General features: G+C 48.1%; 1 protein-coding gene across 2 annotated transcripts in view; it reads left to right on the top strand.

Annotated features, from left to right (window-relative positions):
• Nucleotides 1-2487: 2487 nt before the first annotated feature.
• The window catches only part of HPN (hepsin), a 29952-nt gene continuing 10951 nt past the window's right edge, over nt 2488-21488 (top strand). The window contains exons 1-7 of one of the 2 annotated variants that reach the window (XM_033158138.1): nt 2488-2679; nt 8257-8377; nt 14550-14651; nt 16202-16243; nt 17844-17973; nt 19418-19540; nt 21206-21246. In XM_033158138.1, coding sequence (XP_033014029.1) covers nt 8362-8377; nt 14550-14651; nt 16202-16243; nt 17844-17973; nt 19418-19540; nt 21206-21246 — 454 coding nt within the window. In that variant the 5' untranslated portion in view covers nt 2488-2679; nt 8257-8361. The remainder of the gene's footprint in view (nt 2680-8256; nt 8378-14549; nt 14652-16201; nt 16244-17843; nt 17974-19417; nt 19541-21205; nt 21247-21488) is intronic. The other variant, XM_033158137.1, reaches the window with a different exon arrangement.

Genomic DNA, 21488 nt, shown 5'->3' with positions numbered 1-21488 from the left:
CACAAATTCTGAGTGGAAGAAGAAGAAGAAGAAGAAGAAGAAGAAGAAGAAGAAGAAGAATAGTAGTAGTTTGGATTTGATATCCCGCTTTATCACTACCCGAAGGAGTCTCAAAGCGGCTAACATTCTCCTTTCCCTTCCTCCACCACAACAAACACTCTGTGAGGTGAGTGGAGCTGAGAGACTTCAGAGAAGTGTGACTAGCCCAAGGTCACCCAGCAGCTGCATGTGGGGGAGCAGAGACGTGAACCTGGTTCATCAGATTACAAGTCTACCGCTCTTAACCACTATACCACACTGGCTCCCTGTGGAGTGGAGTCCCTGAGACAGTTGGATAGTGTCTTGCATACTTCCTTCTGGCAACTCCTGCAGCCCAACTGGTTCCAAATGTAATGCTCGTCTTTCCTTTGGACCACATCAGTGAGGCTGCAGGCTGTCTTATAGTTTGGGCAGCCCAGGACCTCCATATACACAAAGTGACCCCCAGGGAGGGACAATGGAGTGGAGAGGCACACTCCATTGGCTCTTGAGAAGATGGATGCCAACAACAGTTAATTATAATGCTGTATTTTATTGTATTACACTTTGAATACTATGAAAGTAAAAGAAGCGAAGAAAAATACAATTAAGGAATCACACAGCATATCACAATTGCTACAACTGCAATAAATTTCATTAAGTGGTCCGCCAAGACCCTCAGCAATATTAAGGTGGTCCATTGGCACATTGCCCCAAGGAATCCTGGGAATTGTAATTTGTTAAGGATGCTGGGAAACTGTAGCTCTGTGATGGGTAAACTAGAGCTCCCATGATTTTGGGGTGGACCATGTTTTGAATCTGCTGTATCATGTTTCACCATGGGCAAAATGAATGCTTGCTTTTGGGGGGAGTAATATCCATTTCCATTTGGTTTTTTAAAAAATGTTTTTAATACTGAAATATTGCACACGGTGATATTTCTGTAACAAAGGCTGCCAAGACCTCTCTCTATAAAAAAAAGAATTGTGGTCCATATTAGTTAGCATGACGGGCGTTCCTTTTCCAATTGGATATTTTACATCAGGCTCCAACATGTCTTGGGCCTGACCTGATCTCACCCAGATCAAAGCTCCATCCCATTGACCCACACAGCCTGTTTGCGCTCACTTTCCTAGCTAGGCGACGTTTGCTGGAACTGGGGGAGCGTGGCGGCACGAGGGAAGCGGATGGAGGAGGTCCTGAACCTGCGTTTTTGTGTGTGTGTGTGGGGAGGGAGGGAGGGAGAGAGAGAGAGAGAGAGAGAGAGAGAGAGAGAGAGAGATGTGTCGTCGGCTTCTCTTCTCCTTTGGAGAGGCTCCTGAGTAGCAGGTGCGACGTGAGCCGCAGACAATGGGCGCTTTGAGAAAGGAGGCCGCGCTATGGGGGCGGGGGAAGCGGCCGCGCTTTGGGTTTGGCGATCTCGAAAAGCTAGGGCGCAGGGCCGAGTTAGAAAAGAGCAGCCTTCATCCTTTATAAACACCTTTACATCCATTTAAACAATACCGCATTCCGTGGATTCAAACGCTTTGGAGAGATCTTCTTCGCCATCGGATTTTGTTTCAGGCTGAAGCTCGCGCCTCCCTGCAGGATAATAGCAGGCGAGCGTGCTCTTAGGAGGAAAAAGAATGAAATGTGAGGGGTGGCCCGCTGTAAAGCACAAACGCAGCGTCCCAATATCGTCATTTGGGTTCCAAACAATCCCATTTCTCCAGCCAGGGCTTAATGCTGCAAATGTGGACGGATACCTGGACTAAGGGGACTCCTGAGCGCGTGCAGAGTGCATTCCCCTGACCGCTCCCTAACTCCAGAAAATCCCCACGGTTAGGGAGGAAGGGCTTAGAAGGTGATACGATGATGATCCAGGAACATCGTTGGTTGGTCGCCGTTGGAGACACAAACTGTGCCGGACTAGGTCAGGGATGGGGAACCTTTGGCCTTCCAGATGTTGTTGGACTACAGTTCCCATCATCCCTGGTTTGAAGCTAAGTCTCCAGCAACATCTGGAGGGTCACAGGTTCTCCATCCTTCGACTAGAGACGGACCCATGGTTTGATCCAACAGTTCTTTATATTCGTCAACCCTCACTATCCCGGGACATTTTTGAAAGGGACCCAGGTGTCCGGTCATAGTTCCCCCCACTTCTTTTTGAAGAACTCACTTTCAAGGTTGGGAATGGATCCCAGGAATCCGGGTCTTCCCCTTGCCCTGAAAATCCCAAACACTGTCTCTCTGTTTGTGTCTGTCAGGCTCTTTCCCTCCCCGCTCCCTCCCCTCCAGCCCTAAAAAAACCCCTCACGCTTTCCTTACCTGGGGGTGGAATCCGGACGCGTCAAGCCCCTCCCACCTGTTAGCCACACCCACCGCGTGTTCTCTCCCCCTCCCCACCCCCCGGCTCCTTCCCTCCCATCGCCCCTCCGTCTGGCAGGTGTCTGCCTGGCCACAGCTGCAAAGGGGCCGTCGCGCCCGGCTTCCCCCTCCTGGCTCCTCCCGGGTTGCCAGCTCTTCCCCTCCTCCTCCTCCTCCCGCCGCCCCAGGTGGGGAAGCTGCCTTGCGCAAGGAAGCACTTCTGAGCCCGGGAGACCTGCCCTGTCTCTGGCTTTCCAGCCATGAAGATCGCGCCCCCCTTAGCGGGAAGGCAAGTACCCCGGTGAGGGCAGCGAGGTAAGAGGGGCTTCTTTCCCTTCCGCGGTTGCTACTTAGCGAACCCCATTCCACAGGGAAGTTTTGAACGCTGCCCTGCTTTGTCAACCCGTGTGTTCCTCCACCTCCTTCTGGACACCCCATAATTTCACACACCCACACCAGGGCTTGTTGGCATAAGATCACATTGATATTCTTTTATATATATATATATTTCTATGGGCTAGTAGCACTTGCCGTTTCACAGTGGGTTCCAAATTGGGCCAGAATGCACCGCATTTGGATTTGCCCGCTATACCCTCCAGTTAACTTTTTTTTGGGTTATCGCATTCGATCTGAACAGTTTCTCTGGCCTGTTCTGAATTTCTGAACGTAACGCTATTTGTTTGGGGTTGACTTGTTCCGACAGACAGGTTTGAAAAATGTGTGGTTATCTAGATGTTTAAATCTCTGGGTTGCCTCCAACTGAAGGGACTTAAATTAGTCATGCCCATGGGTCTGCCCTGAGTAGGGCTAGTATTGAATGCAACCCAAAGTGTGCTCCCCCCTTTTAAATGAAGGATTAGGGATTAAGGAGTGTTCTATCTCCATGGGTGTAGCCAGGATTTTTGTTGGGGGGTGGTAGGCCTTTTGTTAGGGGGGGGGGGAAGAACCTCTATTAGCTATGTATTTTTATGTATTTTTTTTTATTTAGGGAGGCAGATGCCCCCTCCGCCCCCATGTATATCTCATTGTTAAGATCCTGTAATTCTTTACTAGAAAGATTGCTCCAGACTGTTTCTCGACAGCCTGCTATAATCAATTACTCCCTTGCCACACCCCAAGTCTTTTGAATTAATAAATTACAATTTTTCTGAATTAATTAATTCACTACGCTCTCCTAACTGAATAAGATAATACAGTGCAGTTTGGGCAATACCCTTGGGTGAGCTTCCTCATTTGGTGGTGGGGTTGTGGTGAACTGAGAGTAGGTGGGGGGGCACAGTTGTCTGAGATGGTTTGCCATTTTAATTCCCCACAATGCCCTGGAGCAATGCTACCTTGAGGGCATTGTGGGAAATTAAAATGGTGGCTCGACCCAGACCCTACCGGCATGATACATTTGAAACAGTCTCATACCACTTTAAACAGCCACTGCTTCTCCCAAAGCACCCTGGGAAATATAGTTTTTGTTAAGGGTGCTGAGAGTTGTTAAGAGACCATTATTCCCTTCACAGATCTGCAATTTTCAGAGTGATTCAACTATCAATCCCTCTTTACGGGAAACTCTAGAAATTTTAGCTCTCTGAGGGGGAATAGGGTTTGCCTAGCAACCCTCAGCACCCTAAACAAACTACAACTCCCAGGGTGTTTGGGGGGGGGAGAGTTGACTGTTTAAAGTGGTATGATACTGCAGATGGGGCCTCAGTGCTGCCTGGGCAGTGGGTCAGACTTTTTTTTTTAAGGTGAGAGGCCCAATGCATGTATCAGCAGTGAGTCTTAATGGGGTGTGAGGCCCAAACAGCTGCCCAAGGAATTGGGTACCAGTGCTGGCCCTGATTGGGAAGACCAGGTTTCAACTCCCCACTTGGTCACAATGTTGACTTGTGCCAATCCACTTCTCACAGCCCCAGTATAACTCATTGCGGTGGTTGTTATAAGAATGGAAGCTATGTGTACTGGAAGATGGGTAGGATACAAACAGGATGAGCAGGAAATCTCAGTCCCTGATGGGGATTAGAATACCCCAATTTAGCCATAAGCATGTATTGCAAGGATGTGTGTGTGTGTGTGTGTGTGTGTGTGTGTGTGATTTCGAGCCTTTTGCTCCTCTGGAACCAACTCTGGTCACATGGCCAGCAATGCTGAGGACCTGCATAATAACTACAGTTGTACCTCGGAAGTTGAACGGAATCTGTTCCGGAAGTCCGTTCAACTTCCAAAACATTCAGAAACCAAAGCGTGGCTTCTGATTGGCCACAGGAAGCTCCTGCAGCCAATCAGAAGCTGCAGAAGCCCCGTCGGACGTTCGGCTTCCAAAAGAACGTTCGAAAACAGGAACACTCACTTCCGGTTTCCGATCGTTTGGGAGCCGGAACGTTTGACTCCCAAGGCATTCGGGAGCCGAGGTACGACTGTATTTTCATCTGGAAAACTGATGGATATACACAGAGAGATCTCATTGTTGCCTATTCAGGGTATTAGGCCAGGGACCTCTGGATCAGGGAAGACAAGCTGACACAGTCACCTCCCTGACTCCCATCAGCCCGGAACACCCCAAACCAAAGGAGGTCCTGGGCACTTCTGCATTGATGGGAGGAGGACTTATATGGGATGGTGAACTCATGGTCCTCAATTAGTTATTGGGACTAAGAACAAAGAGATCTTTGGTCTTTCAACCAGCCTTGGACAGGACAGTCCTCCAAACAGGATGTCTTCAGAAGAGAACAGGGATGTGAAACCTCAAATTGCATGTGTCCCTCTAGGTCTCTCTGCCTGGTCTTTGGGACTCTCTCCTTGCCACTTCTTCACCGGCTGTGCTTCACACCCTAAAGGGGTTTTGCCTGGCTGGAATGTGTCTTTGAGCTCTAGTTACAGGTGGGTAGCCGTGTTGGTCTGCCATAGTCAAAACAAAATAAAAAATTCTTTCCAGTAGCACCTTAGAGACCAACTAGGTTTGTTCTTGGTATGAGCTTTCGTGTGCATTTAGTGTATCTGAAGAAGTGTGCATGCACACGAAAGCTCATACCAAGAACAAACTTAGTTGGTCTCTAAGGTGCTACTGGAAAGAATTTTTTATTTTCTTTGAGCTCTGTTATGCTTCTATGCTAGCCTGGATGGAGGATAGAGAGGGGCGTGTAGAAATTAGCCTGCTGTGCAAAGGTAAAATGAATTTTGGTTGCTCTGGCCCCCAGAAGGTCATGCAGATGGGCATGTGGCCCTCACCCAGAAAAAGCAGGTTCCTTACACCTGAAACAGAGGACTGTCATCTGAAAGCCCTTCAAATAGAGGACGGTGTCTTCTGTAAAGTAGGACCACATGCCCCCCGTCTCACCTAGCACCTTCTTCTGGGTGTTCCCATGGGTGAACATTGTGTATAGGAAAGTGCCTGCAGAAAGTTACTTTGATAACATTGTTCCTGGTAATACAGATTCCCTTGCTTCACCTTTGGGGGTATTATAATCCCTGAACTGTAAGATTCTCCCTCTTGGGTTCTAGACTGAACTCTCAGTTCTAACAAGAGACATTTCTGGAGGGGTTAGGAAACAGTCTTTTGTGCTCGTGGCTGGGACATCGGTGCGCTGCTGGGAAACTGAACTTATCTTTGATGTCCTTGTTTGGAAAGTGACTCATCGGAGTGAAGTAAAGGTGAACCAAAAAATTGGAACAGATTTCTGCAGAGCTGCCAGAAAATGAAATACAAGTGCAGCACATTACTGCCCAGTCCTTTTAAACCCCACCCCCTCTCTATAATACACAATAATCACACGTAATTTTACAGTTAGTTCATACTTCATATAGCCATAATTACAGGTTCATTTGTTTCCTATTGATTGCTGTGCAAAGAAGATGGTAACCATTTTTTCCGCTGATTGGATCTTTCCTTCTCATAGCTGCTAATATCTGTTTATTATATTTTGTATATCTTATTCTTCTTCACAATCATTAAGTGTGAAACTTTCCTCTTTCCCCACAGCTTTGCTATTAAAATGCAAGCAGTTAGTAGCATTTGAGGGACCAGGGCAGAAGAACCTTGGCTAATACCTGGTGTTCTGTATTGCCAATACCATCGTTAAAGGGTCTAAAAGTAGATGGGTGTCTACTATTTCTCTAATTTCTTGTTTAATTTCCCTCCAGAAGTCTTCGATCACCTCACAGTACTTTTGGTAGCTTTGCATCTCCAACAGTGGTCAGATGTTGTCGTGCAAACCAGGTCTATTAAGTCTTAAGTCAAGAGAGCTCTCCCTGTACTGTTGACATCTCTCTTACAAAAGTCTGCGTTCTCCTTTAGGGCCAAGTCTTCTCTATGTAGCATTAGTCCACCATTATTTCCCCACACCGGCTGAGAGATCCACATATGTACATGCTCCCCTGCCCCCAGGCAGCTGGGAATGCTGCTTAAGTGTTCAGGATTTATAGTGTTCAGTGGCTGGAGAGACCAGGATTCAGATTCAGACTTGGTCCTGATGCTAGCTGGGTCACCTTGGACTAGTCACACTTTCTTAGCTCAACCTACCTGTGGAAATAATATGGGAGAACCTAATGTAGAATCATAGAATCATAGAGTTGGAAGAGACCACAAGGGTCATCCAGTCCAACCCCCTGCCAAGCAGGAAACACCATCAAAGCATTCCTGACAGATGTGCCACCCATTGTTCCTCGGAGGAGAAGTGTGTGGTGATGATACTCTGATCACTACTTTCTTTTCGTTTTTCTTTTTCAAATCAATATTTTATTGAATTTTTTTCCAGTTATAAATCAATACAGTCATACCTCGGGTTGCGAATGTGATCCGTGCGGGAGGCATGTTCGCAACCCGCAGCGGTCACAACCTGCGTGACGTCCTTTTGTGTTTCTGCGCATGTGCGAGCGCCGAAACCCAAAAGTGACCCATTCCGGTACTTCCAGGTTCGGCATGGTCCGTAACCCGAAAACGCGCAACCTGCAGTGTTTGCAACCCGAAGTATGACTGTAAAGTGATACACAAAAAACCCATTATATGAATACAGTCGTACCTTGGTTCTCAAATGCCTTGCGAATCGAACATTTTAGCTCCCGAGCACTGCAAACCTGGAAGTGAGTGTTCCGGTTTGCGAACATTCTTTGGAACCCAAATGTCTGATACGGCTTCTGAGGCTTCCAATTGAGAGCAGGAGGCTCCTGCAGCCAATTGGAAGCCATGCCTTGGTTTTCGAAAGTCCAACAGACTTCCGGAATGGATTCTGTTCGAGAACCAAGGTACGGCTGTATATACAAAAATACCCTAACCCTTACATTCTTTTATAAACTTGATATTATTATCCTAATACTAATGTAAATATTAATAGCCTACTACATTTTGTATGTTCAAATTCATTCCAAATATTGTCATATTTATCCAAGCAGGGTCTACGTCTGTAAGCAGTCCATTTGTAGGTTGCAAGTGTTATCATATTATCAACCCAGTGATTAAGGGAGATCATGTATTATTCTTCCACTTCATCAACATCAGTTTCTTGGCTATCATTAGCGCGCATAAAATCCATTCTTGTGGTCCTGTTGTTAACTTCCATGTAGTAGGTCTATGGTTCTGAACTACCACTACTTTCTTTGCATGCTCAGTGGAAAGGTGGGCGGTACTGTGGCTCCAGGATTTCTGGGGCCGTTGGGCTTGGCACCTACAGCACAGCCCTGCAACCTGTAAGAGCTGGAACATGCAAACTTGAGAATCTGTTTAGGGTATATCTGATGTTCTTGACTACTCTGTGCAAACTATAAATGGTAGCCCTGTTAGGTCAGCAGCCTCTCTGTTGATCTCGGGGTCCTGGCAGGTGCCCAGCTTTGCCTCCTTCTCGACTCAGCCCTGGCAGATGGGTTCAAGGTTTCTTGAGGCTTACATTCATCTTTTGTTGCCTACAGGGCTTCCAGATTCCACCCCACCCACCTAGAAAAGGCCTCCTCTCCTGGGGGACCTGGATTTCGAAAAGGAGGATACGGCAGGTTTGATGATTAACCAGTTCTGAAATGGCAGAAAAAGATGGTGAGTTGCAATTTTTTTTTTGAAGGCCCTAGAACCTCCCATGCCTTTCCCCATTTAACTCCAGGCTTTCCTCCCCAGCATCCCCACCCCCACCCCTCACCCAGCCAGAGCAGGACTTAAACATTAACATTTCTGGCTGATTCCTGCTGCCCTGCGAAAGGCAGTGAGGTCATGTGCCATTAAGTGACCTCTTGGCACCCTCACTCTAGGTTTTTGTTCCATTCGGAGATGGGCAAATTCCACAGGGTGAGTTGGTTAGGTTTGCTGCAGGTGACTCTATGCTGCAGCAAATAATGTTTGTTGTTCTTGTTTGAAGCCTGTGAGCTTCTATAGAGTCCTCAGAGCAGAGATTAACCCAGCTCTGATTTACTCACCCCTGTCCTTATCTTGGGTTTCACCAATGACAGTATATAAGACTCATACCTCTCTCTGTATTATGCCAGACGGACTGTTGAGCAGTAGGCGACCTTTTTCATCCATGCTGAAGGCTCCTTGGATTCCCAGAGCCTGATTTTCTGACAAAGGTCTTTTTAGTGGTGACACCTGTTTTAAGAGGGTGGAGCTACCTCAGGTGTGTTTTTACACACTGGCCAGTGAAAATGCCTCTCTTTATCAAGGCTTTAGAAAACCAACTCCAAATCTGTGTTGTTGCTGTTAGTTTTATGGCTTTGCCACCTTTGCTGTAAATTTTAATTGTTTGGTGTTTTGAGAGATCATCGTGGTGGGTAGCTGAGTGAAAATGTATTATTATTATTTAAATTTGTATACTGCCCTATGCCTGCAGGTCTCAGGGTGGCTATAAACAGTGCTTTTTTCCTGGGGGGGACGTGGGGGTATGCATATTCCTAAACATTTTGCGAATCTTTGTCCATTTACTGTATTTATTTTCCGCGATTTGAACTATAAATGGTGATTTTTATTGAGTTAAAGTGAGAGTACCCCTAAACATTTTTTTAAAGAAAAAAGTACTGGTTGCAACATAAAACCACAATGTAGAAACACAAGATGCATAATAAAAACAAAAACAATCTCATGACAGCCCCTCCCCAACACACTGGGTACCAGCCCAGTGTGCAGCAGGTGTATTCCATGTAATTGGGAACCTGCTAGATGTTGGACTCTTACTCCCTTCAGCCCCATCCAGCATGGGCAACAGCCAGGGATGATGGGGGTTGTAGTCCAGCAATGTCTGGAGAGTCACCTGTTTGCCAGACCTGCTGTAAAGAAGCCACTACAGCAGCTGTGAGGAACCTTCAGTCCTTGAGCCTAATAAGGCTGGCCAGGCTACCCCATTTGACCTGCAAGGGCTTTTGGGCAATGCTCCACCTACCTTCACTATGCCTGACACTATTTATGATGTCAGATGTGATGAAGGTAAAGACGTGGCTCAGCCAAAAGGGGTTTTGTGGGCACCGCCAATCAGCTCTGAAGAGCATTTTGCAAGGGGCTTCGCAAGAACTGACAATCAGATCATAGTCTGCAAGGACTGCCCAGTGGTGTCTGGTGGAGAGCTTTGCGATGGCAAGCAATTATCCAGAGCCCTTTGCAAAGCCTCTACAAGACCCAACAACCAGCTGATTGCAAGGTCTTGCAGTGTGCATTTGAAAGGTACTTTGTGGGCTTTGCTTTTGCCCCTCGTAGTTTGATTTCAAACCAGATGGGCAGAAAAGGATCTCCTGACATCATTGCGATGTCAGGTGATTGATAAATTTGGCTCCGCGTGTGTGGAGATGTGGCCCGCAAAAACCAGATCCAATTCCCAACTCCTGCAACTCTGCTACTTTTCTTCTTAGTCTGGGGGCAAAGCAGAGAGGCGCGTGAGTAGTGGTCTCTCATTGAGCCAGGTGATAATGAAAACCTGATTTCTATTTCATTTGATGTTGAAATGATTACCTGCACATGAAGCTCATTGATTTCAGTCTTAACAGCTTGCATAAGCTGAAGTCAAAGGGATTTATAGATGCTTTATTTTGACTACATCCTGCTGTTTTGCAATGCTCCCTAAATTACAGGCAGGTGCCCGTTTGCATAACTTCAGGAGAGGTGTTAAGGTTATAGCTAGCTAGCAGGCATGCATGCGCATTAAGGACCTAAGAATGTTTCCCTGGCTGTCCAGCCAATTCCTGCTTCTAGAGCAATTAATCGCAGCTCCAGGGTATGGTACTTGAAAATACCAAAGGGTGTGCCTCCTCTTTCCCTATTTGCTGCTCTGACCCAGCAGGAAACAGAAAAAATATAGCTGCAAGCCATCTCATACCTCGGCATTGATCATCCAGCTCTTTCCAAGTGGTAATAATAATAATAATAATAATATTTATTATTTGTACCCCGCCCATCTGGCTGGATTTCCCCAGCCACTCTGGGCGGCTTCCAACAGAAACCAAATACAACAATATCAAACATTAAAAACTTCCCTAAAAAGGGCTGCCTTCAGGTTTTTTCTGAATGTCAGGTAGTTGTTTATTTCCCTGACCTGTGATGGGAGGGCGTTCCACAGGGCGGGCGCCACTACCGAGAAGGCCCTCTGCCTGGTTCCCTGTAGTTTTGCTTCTCGCAGTGAGGGAACAGACAGAAGGCCCTCGGCGCTGGATCTCAGTGTCCGGGCTGAATGATGGGGGTGGAGACGCTCCTTCAGGTATACAGGACCGAGGCCGTTTAGGGCTTTAAAGGTCAGCACCAACACTTTGAATTGTGCTCGGAAACGTACTGGGAGCCAATGCAGATCTCTCAGGACCGGTGTTATGTGGTCTCGGCGGCCACTCCCAGTCACCAGTCTAGCTGCCGCATTTTGGATTAATTGCAGTTTCCGGGTCACCTTCAAAGGCAGCCCCACATAGAGCGCATTGCAGTAGTCCAAGCGGGAGATAACCAGAGCATGCACCACTTTGGTGAGACAGTCCGCGGGCAGGTAGGGTCTCAGCCTGCGTACCAGGTGGAGCTGGTAGACAGCTGCCCTGGATACAGAATTAACCTGCGCTTCCATGGACAGCTGTGAGTCCAAAATGACTCCCAGGCTGCGCACCTGGTCCTTCAGGGGCACAGTTACCCCATTCAGGACCAGGGAATCCTCCACACCTGCCCTCCTCCTGTCCCCCAAGAACAGTACTTCTGTCTTGTCAGGATTCAACCTCAATCTGTTAGCCGCCATCCATCCTCCAACCGCCTCCAGGCACTCACACAGGACCTTCACGGCCTTCACTGGTTCTGATTTGAAAGAGAGGTAGAGCTGGGTATCATCCGCATACTGATGAACACCCAGCCCAAACCCCCTGATGATCTCTCCCAGCGGCTTCATATAGATATTAAAAAGCATGGGGGAGAGGACAGAACCCTGAGGCACCCCACAAGTGAGAGCCCAGGGGTCTGAACACTCATCCCCCACCACCACTTTCTGAACACGGCCCAGGAGGAAGGAGCGGAACCACTGTATAACAGTGCCTCCAGCTCCCAACCCCTCTAGCCGGTCTAGAAGGATGTTATGGTCGATGGTGTCAAAGGCCGCTGAGAGATCCAGCAGAACTAGGAAACAGCTCTCACCTTTGTCCCTAGCCCGCCGGAGATCATCGACCAGCGCGACCAAGGCGGTTTCAGTCCCATGGTGAGGCCTGAATCCCGATTGGAAGGGATCCAAATGGTCCGCTTCTTCCAGGCGTGCCTGGAGTTGTTCAGCAACCACCCTCTCAATCACCTTGCCCAAGAATGGTAGATTTGAGACTGGGCGATAGTTGGCCATATTGGCCGGGTCTAAAGATGTTTTTTTAAGAAGCGGTTTAATGACCGCCTCTTTCAGCGGGGCTGGGAAGGCTCCCTCACAGAGGGAAGCATTCACCACCCCGCGCAGCCCATCGCCCAGCCCCTCCCGGCTAGCTTTTATAAGCCAGGATGGGCAAGGATCAAGGAGACAGGTGGTTGGTTTCACTCGTCCAAGCAGCCTGTCCACATCCTCGGAGGTAACAGACTGAAATTGATCCCACGCAACTGGACTAGACAGGACTCTGGCACTCTCCCGCCCTGGCCCTGCTCCCACGGTGGAGTCTATCTCTTTCCGAATCTGAGCGATTTTATCTGCAAAAAACTTTGCAAACGCATTGCAGGAGATCTTGGGGTCCCTATCAGGCCCCGATGACGAAGGTGGCTCCGATAGATTCCGAACCACCTGAAAGAGTCTCCTGCTGCTATTTTCCGCAGATGCAATAGAGGCGGTGAAGAAAGTCTTCTTCGCCGTCGCTATCGCCACTTGGTAGGCTCGACGTTGAGCTCTAACCTGTGTTCGGTCGGATTCAGAATGGGTTTTCTGCCACCGGCGCTCTAGCCGTCTCAACGATTGTTTCATCGCCCTCAGCTCCGGGGAAAACCACGGGGCTGTCCGGGCTCCATGCAACCGGAGAGGGCGCTTCGGAGCCAAACAGTCAATAGCCCTGGTTAGCTCCACATTCCAGCGGGCCACCAGGGAATCGGCTGAAAGGCCATCAACATGGGATAAAGTATCCCCTACCACTCTCTGGAAACCATTTGGATCCATTAAGTGGCGGGGGCGGACCATCCGAATTGGTCCCACCTCCCTGCAGAGGGGAAGGGTTGCGGAGAAGTCCAGTTGTACCAGGAAGTGATCTGACCATGGCACTTCTTTAGTTTCACTTTTTTTTAATGTCAGATCACCAACATCCATAGAGGTGAATACCAGGTCTAAGGCATGTCCTCGGCTATGAGTTGGACCAGACTTATTCAGGGACAGCCCCATGGAGGCCATGCTTTCCACGAAGTCCCGAGCGGCCCCTTGTAAGGTCGTGTCGGCATGGATGTTAAAATCCCCTAGGACGACCAAACTAGGTGACTCCAGGAGAACATCCGCCACGACCTGAAGCAGCTTGGGCAGGGAATCCTTGGTGCAGCGGGGAGGTCGGTACACCAAAAGGAATCCTGTACTGCCCCTATTGCCCAACTTCCAGAACATGCACTCAGAGAACTGGGTCTTCCCAATAGGACGCCTGGTGCAAACTAATGACTTCCTAAAAATCACTGCAACCCCCCCTCCCCGCCCAGATGGCCTGGGTTGCTGTGCGTAAGAGAAACCTGGTGGACAAGCAGCGGCAAGGACAGGCCCATCCGCTTCATCCAACCAAGTCTCTGTTACACATGCCAGGTCAAGTCCACCATCCACAATCAAGTCGTGGATGGCAGTGGTTTTATTCAACATTGACCTGGCATTGCACAGCAGCATCTTCAGGTCATGTGGGTATCCCTTGCTGAATACAGTATCCGTCCGGTCAGGACCAGACCCGGAGGCAGGAATAGTCCTCAGACAACGACTAAACCTGCCTCCTCGGCAATGACATGGTCTGGTCTTAGCGTAACTCCTCCTCCTGCCCGTGATCACTGAGATCGGTTGTCCCAGTGCATCCCACCCTGTGGAACCTGCCCCAGCCATTTTGTTGGCCGGGACCCCCTCCCAGGCAGCCGTGACCCCACCCCTTAAGAACAAAATTAAACCTATATAAAAACAGAAAACAAAACACAACAATACAAACCAAAAACTATAAAAATTACAAGTAACCAAAATTATACAAAACTCAAAACCCCACTAAACATCCATCCCACCCCCACAACAAGAAAACTTAAAAAGATGAAAAGAAATAATAATAATAATAGAAACATTTTAAAACATTTAAGAAAAAAAAGAAAAAAAAAACATTTAAAAAAGAGCTGGACAGCAGCAGCACTCAGGCACTCAGGCAGGGGGGTCCTCCTGGGCAGCAGCAACCAGCAGCAAAGCAGAGGCAGCAGCAGTCCTTTTATGGCCTTACCAGGCCCCGCCCTGGGCCAGGTGGTGAGTGGCAGGAACGGGGCCCTCAGGCACTCAGGCAGGTATGTGGGTCCTTGCCAGTAGTACTGCCAGATAATGGGAGAGGCTCCTGGCTCTGTTTCCTAACCAGTGAAAAAGAGGTGGGGGCAAGTACCTCCAGTTATTACAGTGCCCCATGTGCTTGTTGAGAATCGCTACTGCAGGTGTGCCTGTAAGGAGTAATCTGTTCCAAAACACATCCGGCCGGGAACAAAACTTCTTTCAAGCACATAGAATTTCCCCCTTGTTAAGTTTGCCTGCCAGCGAGTGATGCTTCTGTGGTTTTGTGGTTGGCTTTCTGCTGTCTAACCAACTCTCTGTACCTTCCAGGGGGCCTGAAACGACGCAACTGGATTTCGCCTAAGGTGGTGGCTGTAGTAGCCAGTGGCTTCCTTCTCTTGGCTGCAATCGGAATTGGGAGCTGGGCTATAGGTGAGAGTCTCTGCAGGCTGTTCACTGACACTGTGCACATAAAAAACCAGTGTTCTTTGTTGCAGGGTGTGTGTGCCTTTTATATGTATGTTTCCATGTGCAAGGAAAGGGCACTCTATCCAGCCCAAGAGGACTTTCAGTAGTTGCCCCAAAACTCTTCCCATAAAAGATTCCATCTCTTTTCAAGCACGCTGTAGGAAACAGCTGTAATTTTAACACCAAATGCAACACCAAACAGGGTAAGAACAAATCCTGGAACAGGACTCACATACAGCTGGAATCCACTGGTAAAAAAACAGGGCGAATGTTTCAGATTCAATGCCAGGCTACTTCTGGAGAAATGGTAAACCCCATAGTGTAAGGGAGTTTCCAAGCTGGCGGCAGCGTCCCATTGAATTCCTGTAGAAGATGGCTCTGCTGGAGCTCTCCAGAAGCCATTGAGGAGCCAAAGTCAGCTTTGGGTTTGGAACCTCATAGTGTTACACCTAAGGAACCCACAGCAGGACCTGCAAGCATGGTGAAGACTGTGGCAAACCATATCTGAGCTTCAGACAGAAAGCTGTTAGTTGTTGACTTCACCACATGGTAATGGACCATGTAAAAGGACCAAGCGGTTTTTCCACAGTCTTACCGAAAAGTATCCAGATGTATTGAATTTGTTTTGGATGATGTTCAAGACGTTGTTGCCTACTGCCATGTGAAATGCAGGCCAACGCCCCAGTGCTATAAGAAAAACCAAAAGGTGCATGGATTCTCTGAAGCAAACAAGCAGAAGGTGGAAGGAACCCTACAGTAACCGCAGATTTCTGCGTCATAAGGTGCTGACTGTTAAATGATAGCCTTTTCTGCATAATGAACTGATCAAGTTAGAATAAGTGCCCCGATGAGCTTTTGTCGCTCTGACCTGTAAATGAGAAGAATAAAAATGTATAAAATGGCAAAGGGGGGGGGAGGAAGAAAGAAGATGAATCTACTGATCCTGGTATTGCCTCCTATCTAGGGTTGCGATATTTCAGAAAGTGAAAATCTGGACAGGAAATTTGTTTTTTCCCGCAAAGTTGACCTTTTTGAGGGGGAGGGGGCAAAGTTGTTGAGCAAAAATTTGAACATTTAGATCTATTTTTAAGGGAAATTACCAAAACCAACATTGCTAACATGGGTTTTCCCGGACATTGAAACAACTTTCGCCTGGACACTGTTTCTGATGACCAATTGCCGGCTATGTCCGGGAAATTTTGGACAAATATGGCAACCCTACTCCTTTCTTAAGATGAATGCTGTTCAAACTCAGGAGTGGGCAACCTATGACCTTAGGGCCACTTCTGGCCCACAGCCTAAGTGGCCCACAGCCTAACTGAATTCAAGGAGGGGGGTGGGAAAGGGAGTTGCTAAGAGAGAGAAAATGGGGTACCCTTTGCACTTTTGACTCTAGCCCCACCCACCACTGGCACAGGGACCCCAACTGATTACCCCCAATAGAATGAGACCCTTCACAAAAAAATATTCCCCCACCTCTGCTCTAACTTCACCCTCCTGTCTCTCCATTGCAGTGGTTTCTGTGTTCAGAAGTGAAGGTGAAAGCCTGTATGTTGGTGAGTGTTTGCAAGAGAGTTGTGGCCTCTCTTTTTACATATGGCATCATGTCATAGGGTCCAGTTTACCAGTCTTCTCTAAATCCCTGATCATATTAATTATTTACACAATGCTTTCCCCCAGCGTTCCGTGTGCCTTTTCTCAGCCACCCCCAACAACAACCCTGTAGGGCAGGCCAGTATTATATTTCTTTCCTGCACCTTAAAGGCCTAATTTTTCAGCAGAGGTTTGATGGGAACAGTGCACAGGCCACATTCACACATCATGACTTTAAAGCATTACAATATCTCTTTAAACAGTCGTGGCTTCCCCCAAAGAATTCTGGGAACTTTAGTTTGTTAAAGGTGCTGAGTGTTGTTGGGAGAGACTCCTGTTCCTCTCACAGGGCTGCAGTCTCCAGAGTGGTTTAGCAATAAATTTCTCTTCGCAGGGAACTCTGGTATGGAAATAGGGGTCTACTAACAGCTCACAGCACCCCTAGCAAACTCCTCCTCCCAGAATTCTCTGGGAGAAGCCATGACAGTTTAAAATGGTATCGTAGCCCTTTATGGCACGAATGGGGCTAAAGCTAAAATCAGGCAATTCACTCCCACAAGATAAAGTGATGCCTACCAATTTGGGTGGTTTTGAAAGGGGTTTAGACAAATTCATTGAGGATATGCTATCAATGGCAGCAGGCCTCTGAAAATAGCAATGGGAGAGAGCTGTTGTCTTTCAGTCTGGCTTGTGGACTTCTGAAAGGCACTTGATTGGCCTCAATGGGAAAAAGGATACAGTGGTACCTCGGGTTAAGAACTTAATTTGTTCTGGAGGTCCATTCTTAATCTGAAACTGTTCTTAACCTGAGGTACCACTTTAGCTAATGGAGCCTCCCGCTGCCGCCGCACAATTTCTGTTCTCATCCTGAAGCAAAGTTCTTAACCCGAGGTACTATTTCTGGGTTAGCAGAGTCTGTAACCTGAAGCGTCTGTAACCTAAAGCGTCTGTAACCCGAGGTACCACTGTACTGGGCTAGCTAAGACCTTTGGTCTGATCCAACAGGGCTCCTCCTATGTTCAGTCCTGAGGTAAATGTGGGGAATTGTGTGAGAATCCATTCAACTGAATTATCCCCCAATCCTGGTGCCATGGCACACGAAATTAAACATTCATTCAAAATTGTTCCTATATTGATAATTTTGGTCATCTGCTATCAGCTAAGGCATGAAATCTTGGCCAGGACTTAAACATGCTTATATAGTTGCTCACCATGCCAAGTAGACTTCATTCTTAGTTGCACAACAGGAGTATTTGGGGGAGCTCTCAGAAGCCAAGCTAAGAAATTCAGGGGTGAAGTCAATACTAGTCCTTGCCCATTGAAATTGATCTGCATACTGGTAACTAGCTTGGAGTCATTTATTTCCATGGGTCTGCTGTGAGGAGAAACTAGCTGTTAATTAATGTGCCATATTTCTAATTTGGCTGCGCCATGGTGCCTCATGCAAGAGGGAGATGCCACCATGAATTAGGAAAGGGTCGGTCAGTGTTGGGCTGCGGCAAAGGTGGGGTGAAGTATGGGCGTATCTTGCCAAGATCTCACACCTTTGTTTGGTCAACGCAGTCCAGGTGAGCTCCGGCGACCTGCGCCTCACTGTGTACGATGAGAATGAAGGGAGGTGGAGGCTGCTCTGTTCGTCGTCCTCCGATGCCCAAGTGGCCACCCTCAGTTGCGAGGAGATGGGATTTGTCAGGTACTTCGAGATAATGGTAATGGCTGAGGTGACTAAGGGTGAGAGAAGCACCAACAGAGGAGGCCTTTTGGAGCAGAAGTTTAGAAGAGGGAGCCTCGCCAGCTCAACTTGTCACACAAGAGGGAGAAAAACCTGCACCAGTTGAGATGCTCTCTTCTACGTAGTACACAGGACTGCCCACCCCCTCTGCTTTTTAACTTGGCCGGCATAATTTTTTTCATTTCACAAAAAAATTACACTGCTTCATTGTAATGAAGGCTCACAGCAGTTTGAAAAAAAGAATAAATCCACCAGTAAAAAAACAATTATTTAAGACCTTTTTTTTAAAAAAATAATGTAAATGATAAGTTAAAAACCTGATTAAGGTGCATGCCAGCATTCAACATAACCGTTGCCCACATGGGTCTCTAGCCCTTTCCAGGCATTAACTGCATGTAGGGCTTTTCACCTGTGGAAAGGGAAGTAGGGCTGTACCATCGACTGCATCCCAGCGCTGCAACCCCTACCGGCTCTGCGTTTAGCTCAGGTGCCTGAGAGCTTCCCTTTGCGAATGGCCACGCTGATCACATAGAGAGTGAGGACAGATCCCCCTGTTTCTGCACATGAGAACTGTAGCTGCATTCAGTGTGTGAGAAGGGCTTTGGAGACACTGGCCACTGGTAGAACTTGCGTGAGAGGTGAGACCAGTTGAGAGATGTAGGATGGAGTGGTCCAGGTCTAAGGAGCCTTGGAAAATGGATGGGATTGGACATGCTTCCTTCCCAAACTGTTGGGCTGAACCAAATGGTCATGCGTGAGTCTTGTTTTGCTCACCCCAAAGAGTGGATGGTGTTCAGGGCATGATCAAAGCAGCCTGCAGCATGCCCTTCCCCTGAGCCAGAGAAGGGAGACTCAGTGCCAGAGCACCTGCTTTTGGTGCAGAAGGATGAATCCCTGGCATATTTAGCTCGAAAGCACCCAATATTTAGCAGCCATGGGGTTGGACTAGATGACTCCTTGGGGGTCCCTTCGAACTCTATGATTCTATGATTTTATGGAAGTGGTGGTGGTGGTGGTGGTGGGGTAAGCTGGTGCTTTCCAGATGTTGTTGGACACCAGCTCCCATCAGCCCCAGCGGGCATGGCCAGTGGTCAGAGATGATGGGAGTTAGAGTTCAACAATATGTGGAGAACCTCAAGAGGTATTGGATAACAGGGCTGAGAGAGAGTCTTCTGCCCAGGTGGTTGACTCAGTCCAGAGTCAGGGCAATGCTTCCTGTGGTGGTCACATTAACGATCCTGGCCACTCAGGGGCCCTTCTAAGGCAACCTCTTTCATTGCCCTTTAAGAATGCTCCTTGAAAATGCACTAAGAGGGCCGGGGAGATCTCTCTTGGTTCTGGTGCTGGGATGTGGGCATGGCTGTTACGTTGATACTGACCCCCTCTGTGTTTGCCTGCGCTCTAGGTCTCTCTCCCATTCAGTTCTGGCTGCTGACAGAGCAGGGGCCAATGGGACGTCAGGCTACTTCTGTGTGGACGAGTCCCGCCTACCTTTTGCACGAAGGCTGAGCGAGGCCATTGTGGTGTGGTAAAGTACAAGACGGACCTAGGGTGGTAGTTGAAATCCAGAAACGTCTGGACAGCCACAAAATCAAAGCTGAAAACCCTGATGGTTGCTGAGAAGCACTAGGCTAAGTTTTCACAGTATCCCTGACCTTTGACCCTTCTGGCTGGGGCTGATGGGAGTTAGCAACATCTTGAGGCCAACAGGTTCCTCTGCCCTGACCTAGGCCTTGTAGGACGACCTAGACTTGGAGCTGTTAGGGCAGGTGTGGGGACCCTCCCCAGGGCCATTCTTGACCCACCAAGGGTTCCATATTTGCCTGTGAGACTGTTTTTGCGGAGCCATGCCCCGCTGTCAACCAGGTGACATCACCTTGATGGGCGGGTTTGATGGACGCAGGAGATTGCAGTGGAAAGCAGGGTTGAAACATTCCCACTCCACCCATCAGCAGATGGGGAGTTCAGTCCTGCTTGGTCACTGTCTCCCCTCGCTCGTCAACTTTGACAGGTGGGCGGAACAACCCACATGCCAATCACCTGATGTTAGACAGGTGGAAGTGCCCGCCCACCTGTCAAAGTTGACCCATGTTGGTGGGGCCAATAAATGTCCCCCACCTGCTGGTCTAAGACGTTTGGCAGTTCCATATGGTGAATCTCACAGACTTAATCCCAACACTTGGTGACTGGATTATATTCTGTCCCCTTATGCTGCTCTCAACTGCTAAATACTTGCCCTATTCCCCTAACAATTGGCACTGGCACAGGTGTGGGTGACACTGATGGCAGATCATGTAAAGCACATGGTTAAACTACAGTTCCCAAGATTCTTTAGGTGGAAGTCATGTGCTTTAGATGTGTCTTGGATGAGCTGTAACAGTACAGGTTGTGCCTGCCCTCAAGAGTGAGCACAGACATACTAGGAAAAGCACATCCGTCACCAGAATCTCACCCTTTCTCTAAAGCTTCATTGCCATATGTGTATACCAACAGACTGAATGTTGGCTCAGCCTTACCCCCATCCTCTGCTGTTTGGGCAGCCTGCCTGTCCTTTTGTTCATTTTTAAAAGCATCTCAAGAACACTCATGGGTGCATGCATTCATCTGTTGCCCACTGCTGGCTTCTGCTGAAAAGCATGAGTAATTGGGGTTTTGCTTAGAGTTTGACCCTGGAGAGGAATGTAGGTACCATTGCGATGAACCCGGTAAGGGCTTTAAGTTACCGTAAGTGTGTGACAGTGACATGGCCAAGGTTCATAATGATACTGGGGGCTGTGTGTAAACTAGGCTTTTGAAAATAACACCTTCCCCACCCAGCTCTGCACCAGGAAAAGCCGTACCCTGTGTGAATTAAAATAGGTGAAAATATCCTTAATCTTCCTATTTTACATCATTCTTCTGCTAGCCACAGGGAACACGAGGGACTTTTAGGCCACTATAAATCCTACCCAATGTGAATTCTAGCTTTCGAGTTAGTGAGAAACTGCACCATTGCCTCCAGGCTTGTCTTTGTGTGGTCATAAGGCCTAGAATCTTGGAAATTAAATGTAGGTGGAGATGTTCAGGAACATGAACTCCTCACCTGGCAGAAAGCTCAACTTGCAAGGAACCTGGAATACACACGTTCCTGATGAAGGTTTGCTCTCCTTCCTTTCTGCAGCTGAGCCCTCTCCTCTCTCTCTTTCTCTCACAGCGAATGCCCGACAGGCCGATTCCTGGCAACGCTATGCCAAGGTATGGAAACCCCAAACCCTCCCAAGGGCACTGTCTTGATCCACCTGCCTGTGTACAGGTCTCTCTCTCTCTGTGTCTTTCTCAGCCTGCTATCTTGAAGTTCCTCTAACTCTTTACCAAGTCTCCTTCTGTTGTTCAAATGCCATTAACAGCTTTTCGTTTTCTTCTTCTGACCTGCTCACACCTAAACACCCCTTGAGACAGTGGAGGCTGGTCTGTTAGGGCAAATGCAGCACTGCCCC

Source organism: Lacerta agilis, chromosome 8 (assembly GCF_009819535.1).
Source record: "Lacerta agilis isolate rLacAgi1 chromosome 8, rLacAgi1.pri, whole genome shotgun sequence".
Lineage (NCBI taxonomy): Eukaryota > Metazoa > Chordata > Lepidosauria > Squamata > Lacertidae > Lacerta > Lacerta agilis.
The sequence above is the reverse complement of the archived record's forward strand: the minus strand, read 5'-3'. Positions and strand labels throughout refer to the sequence as shown.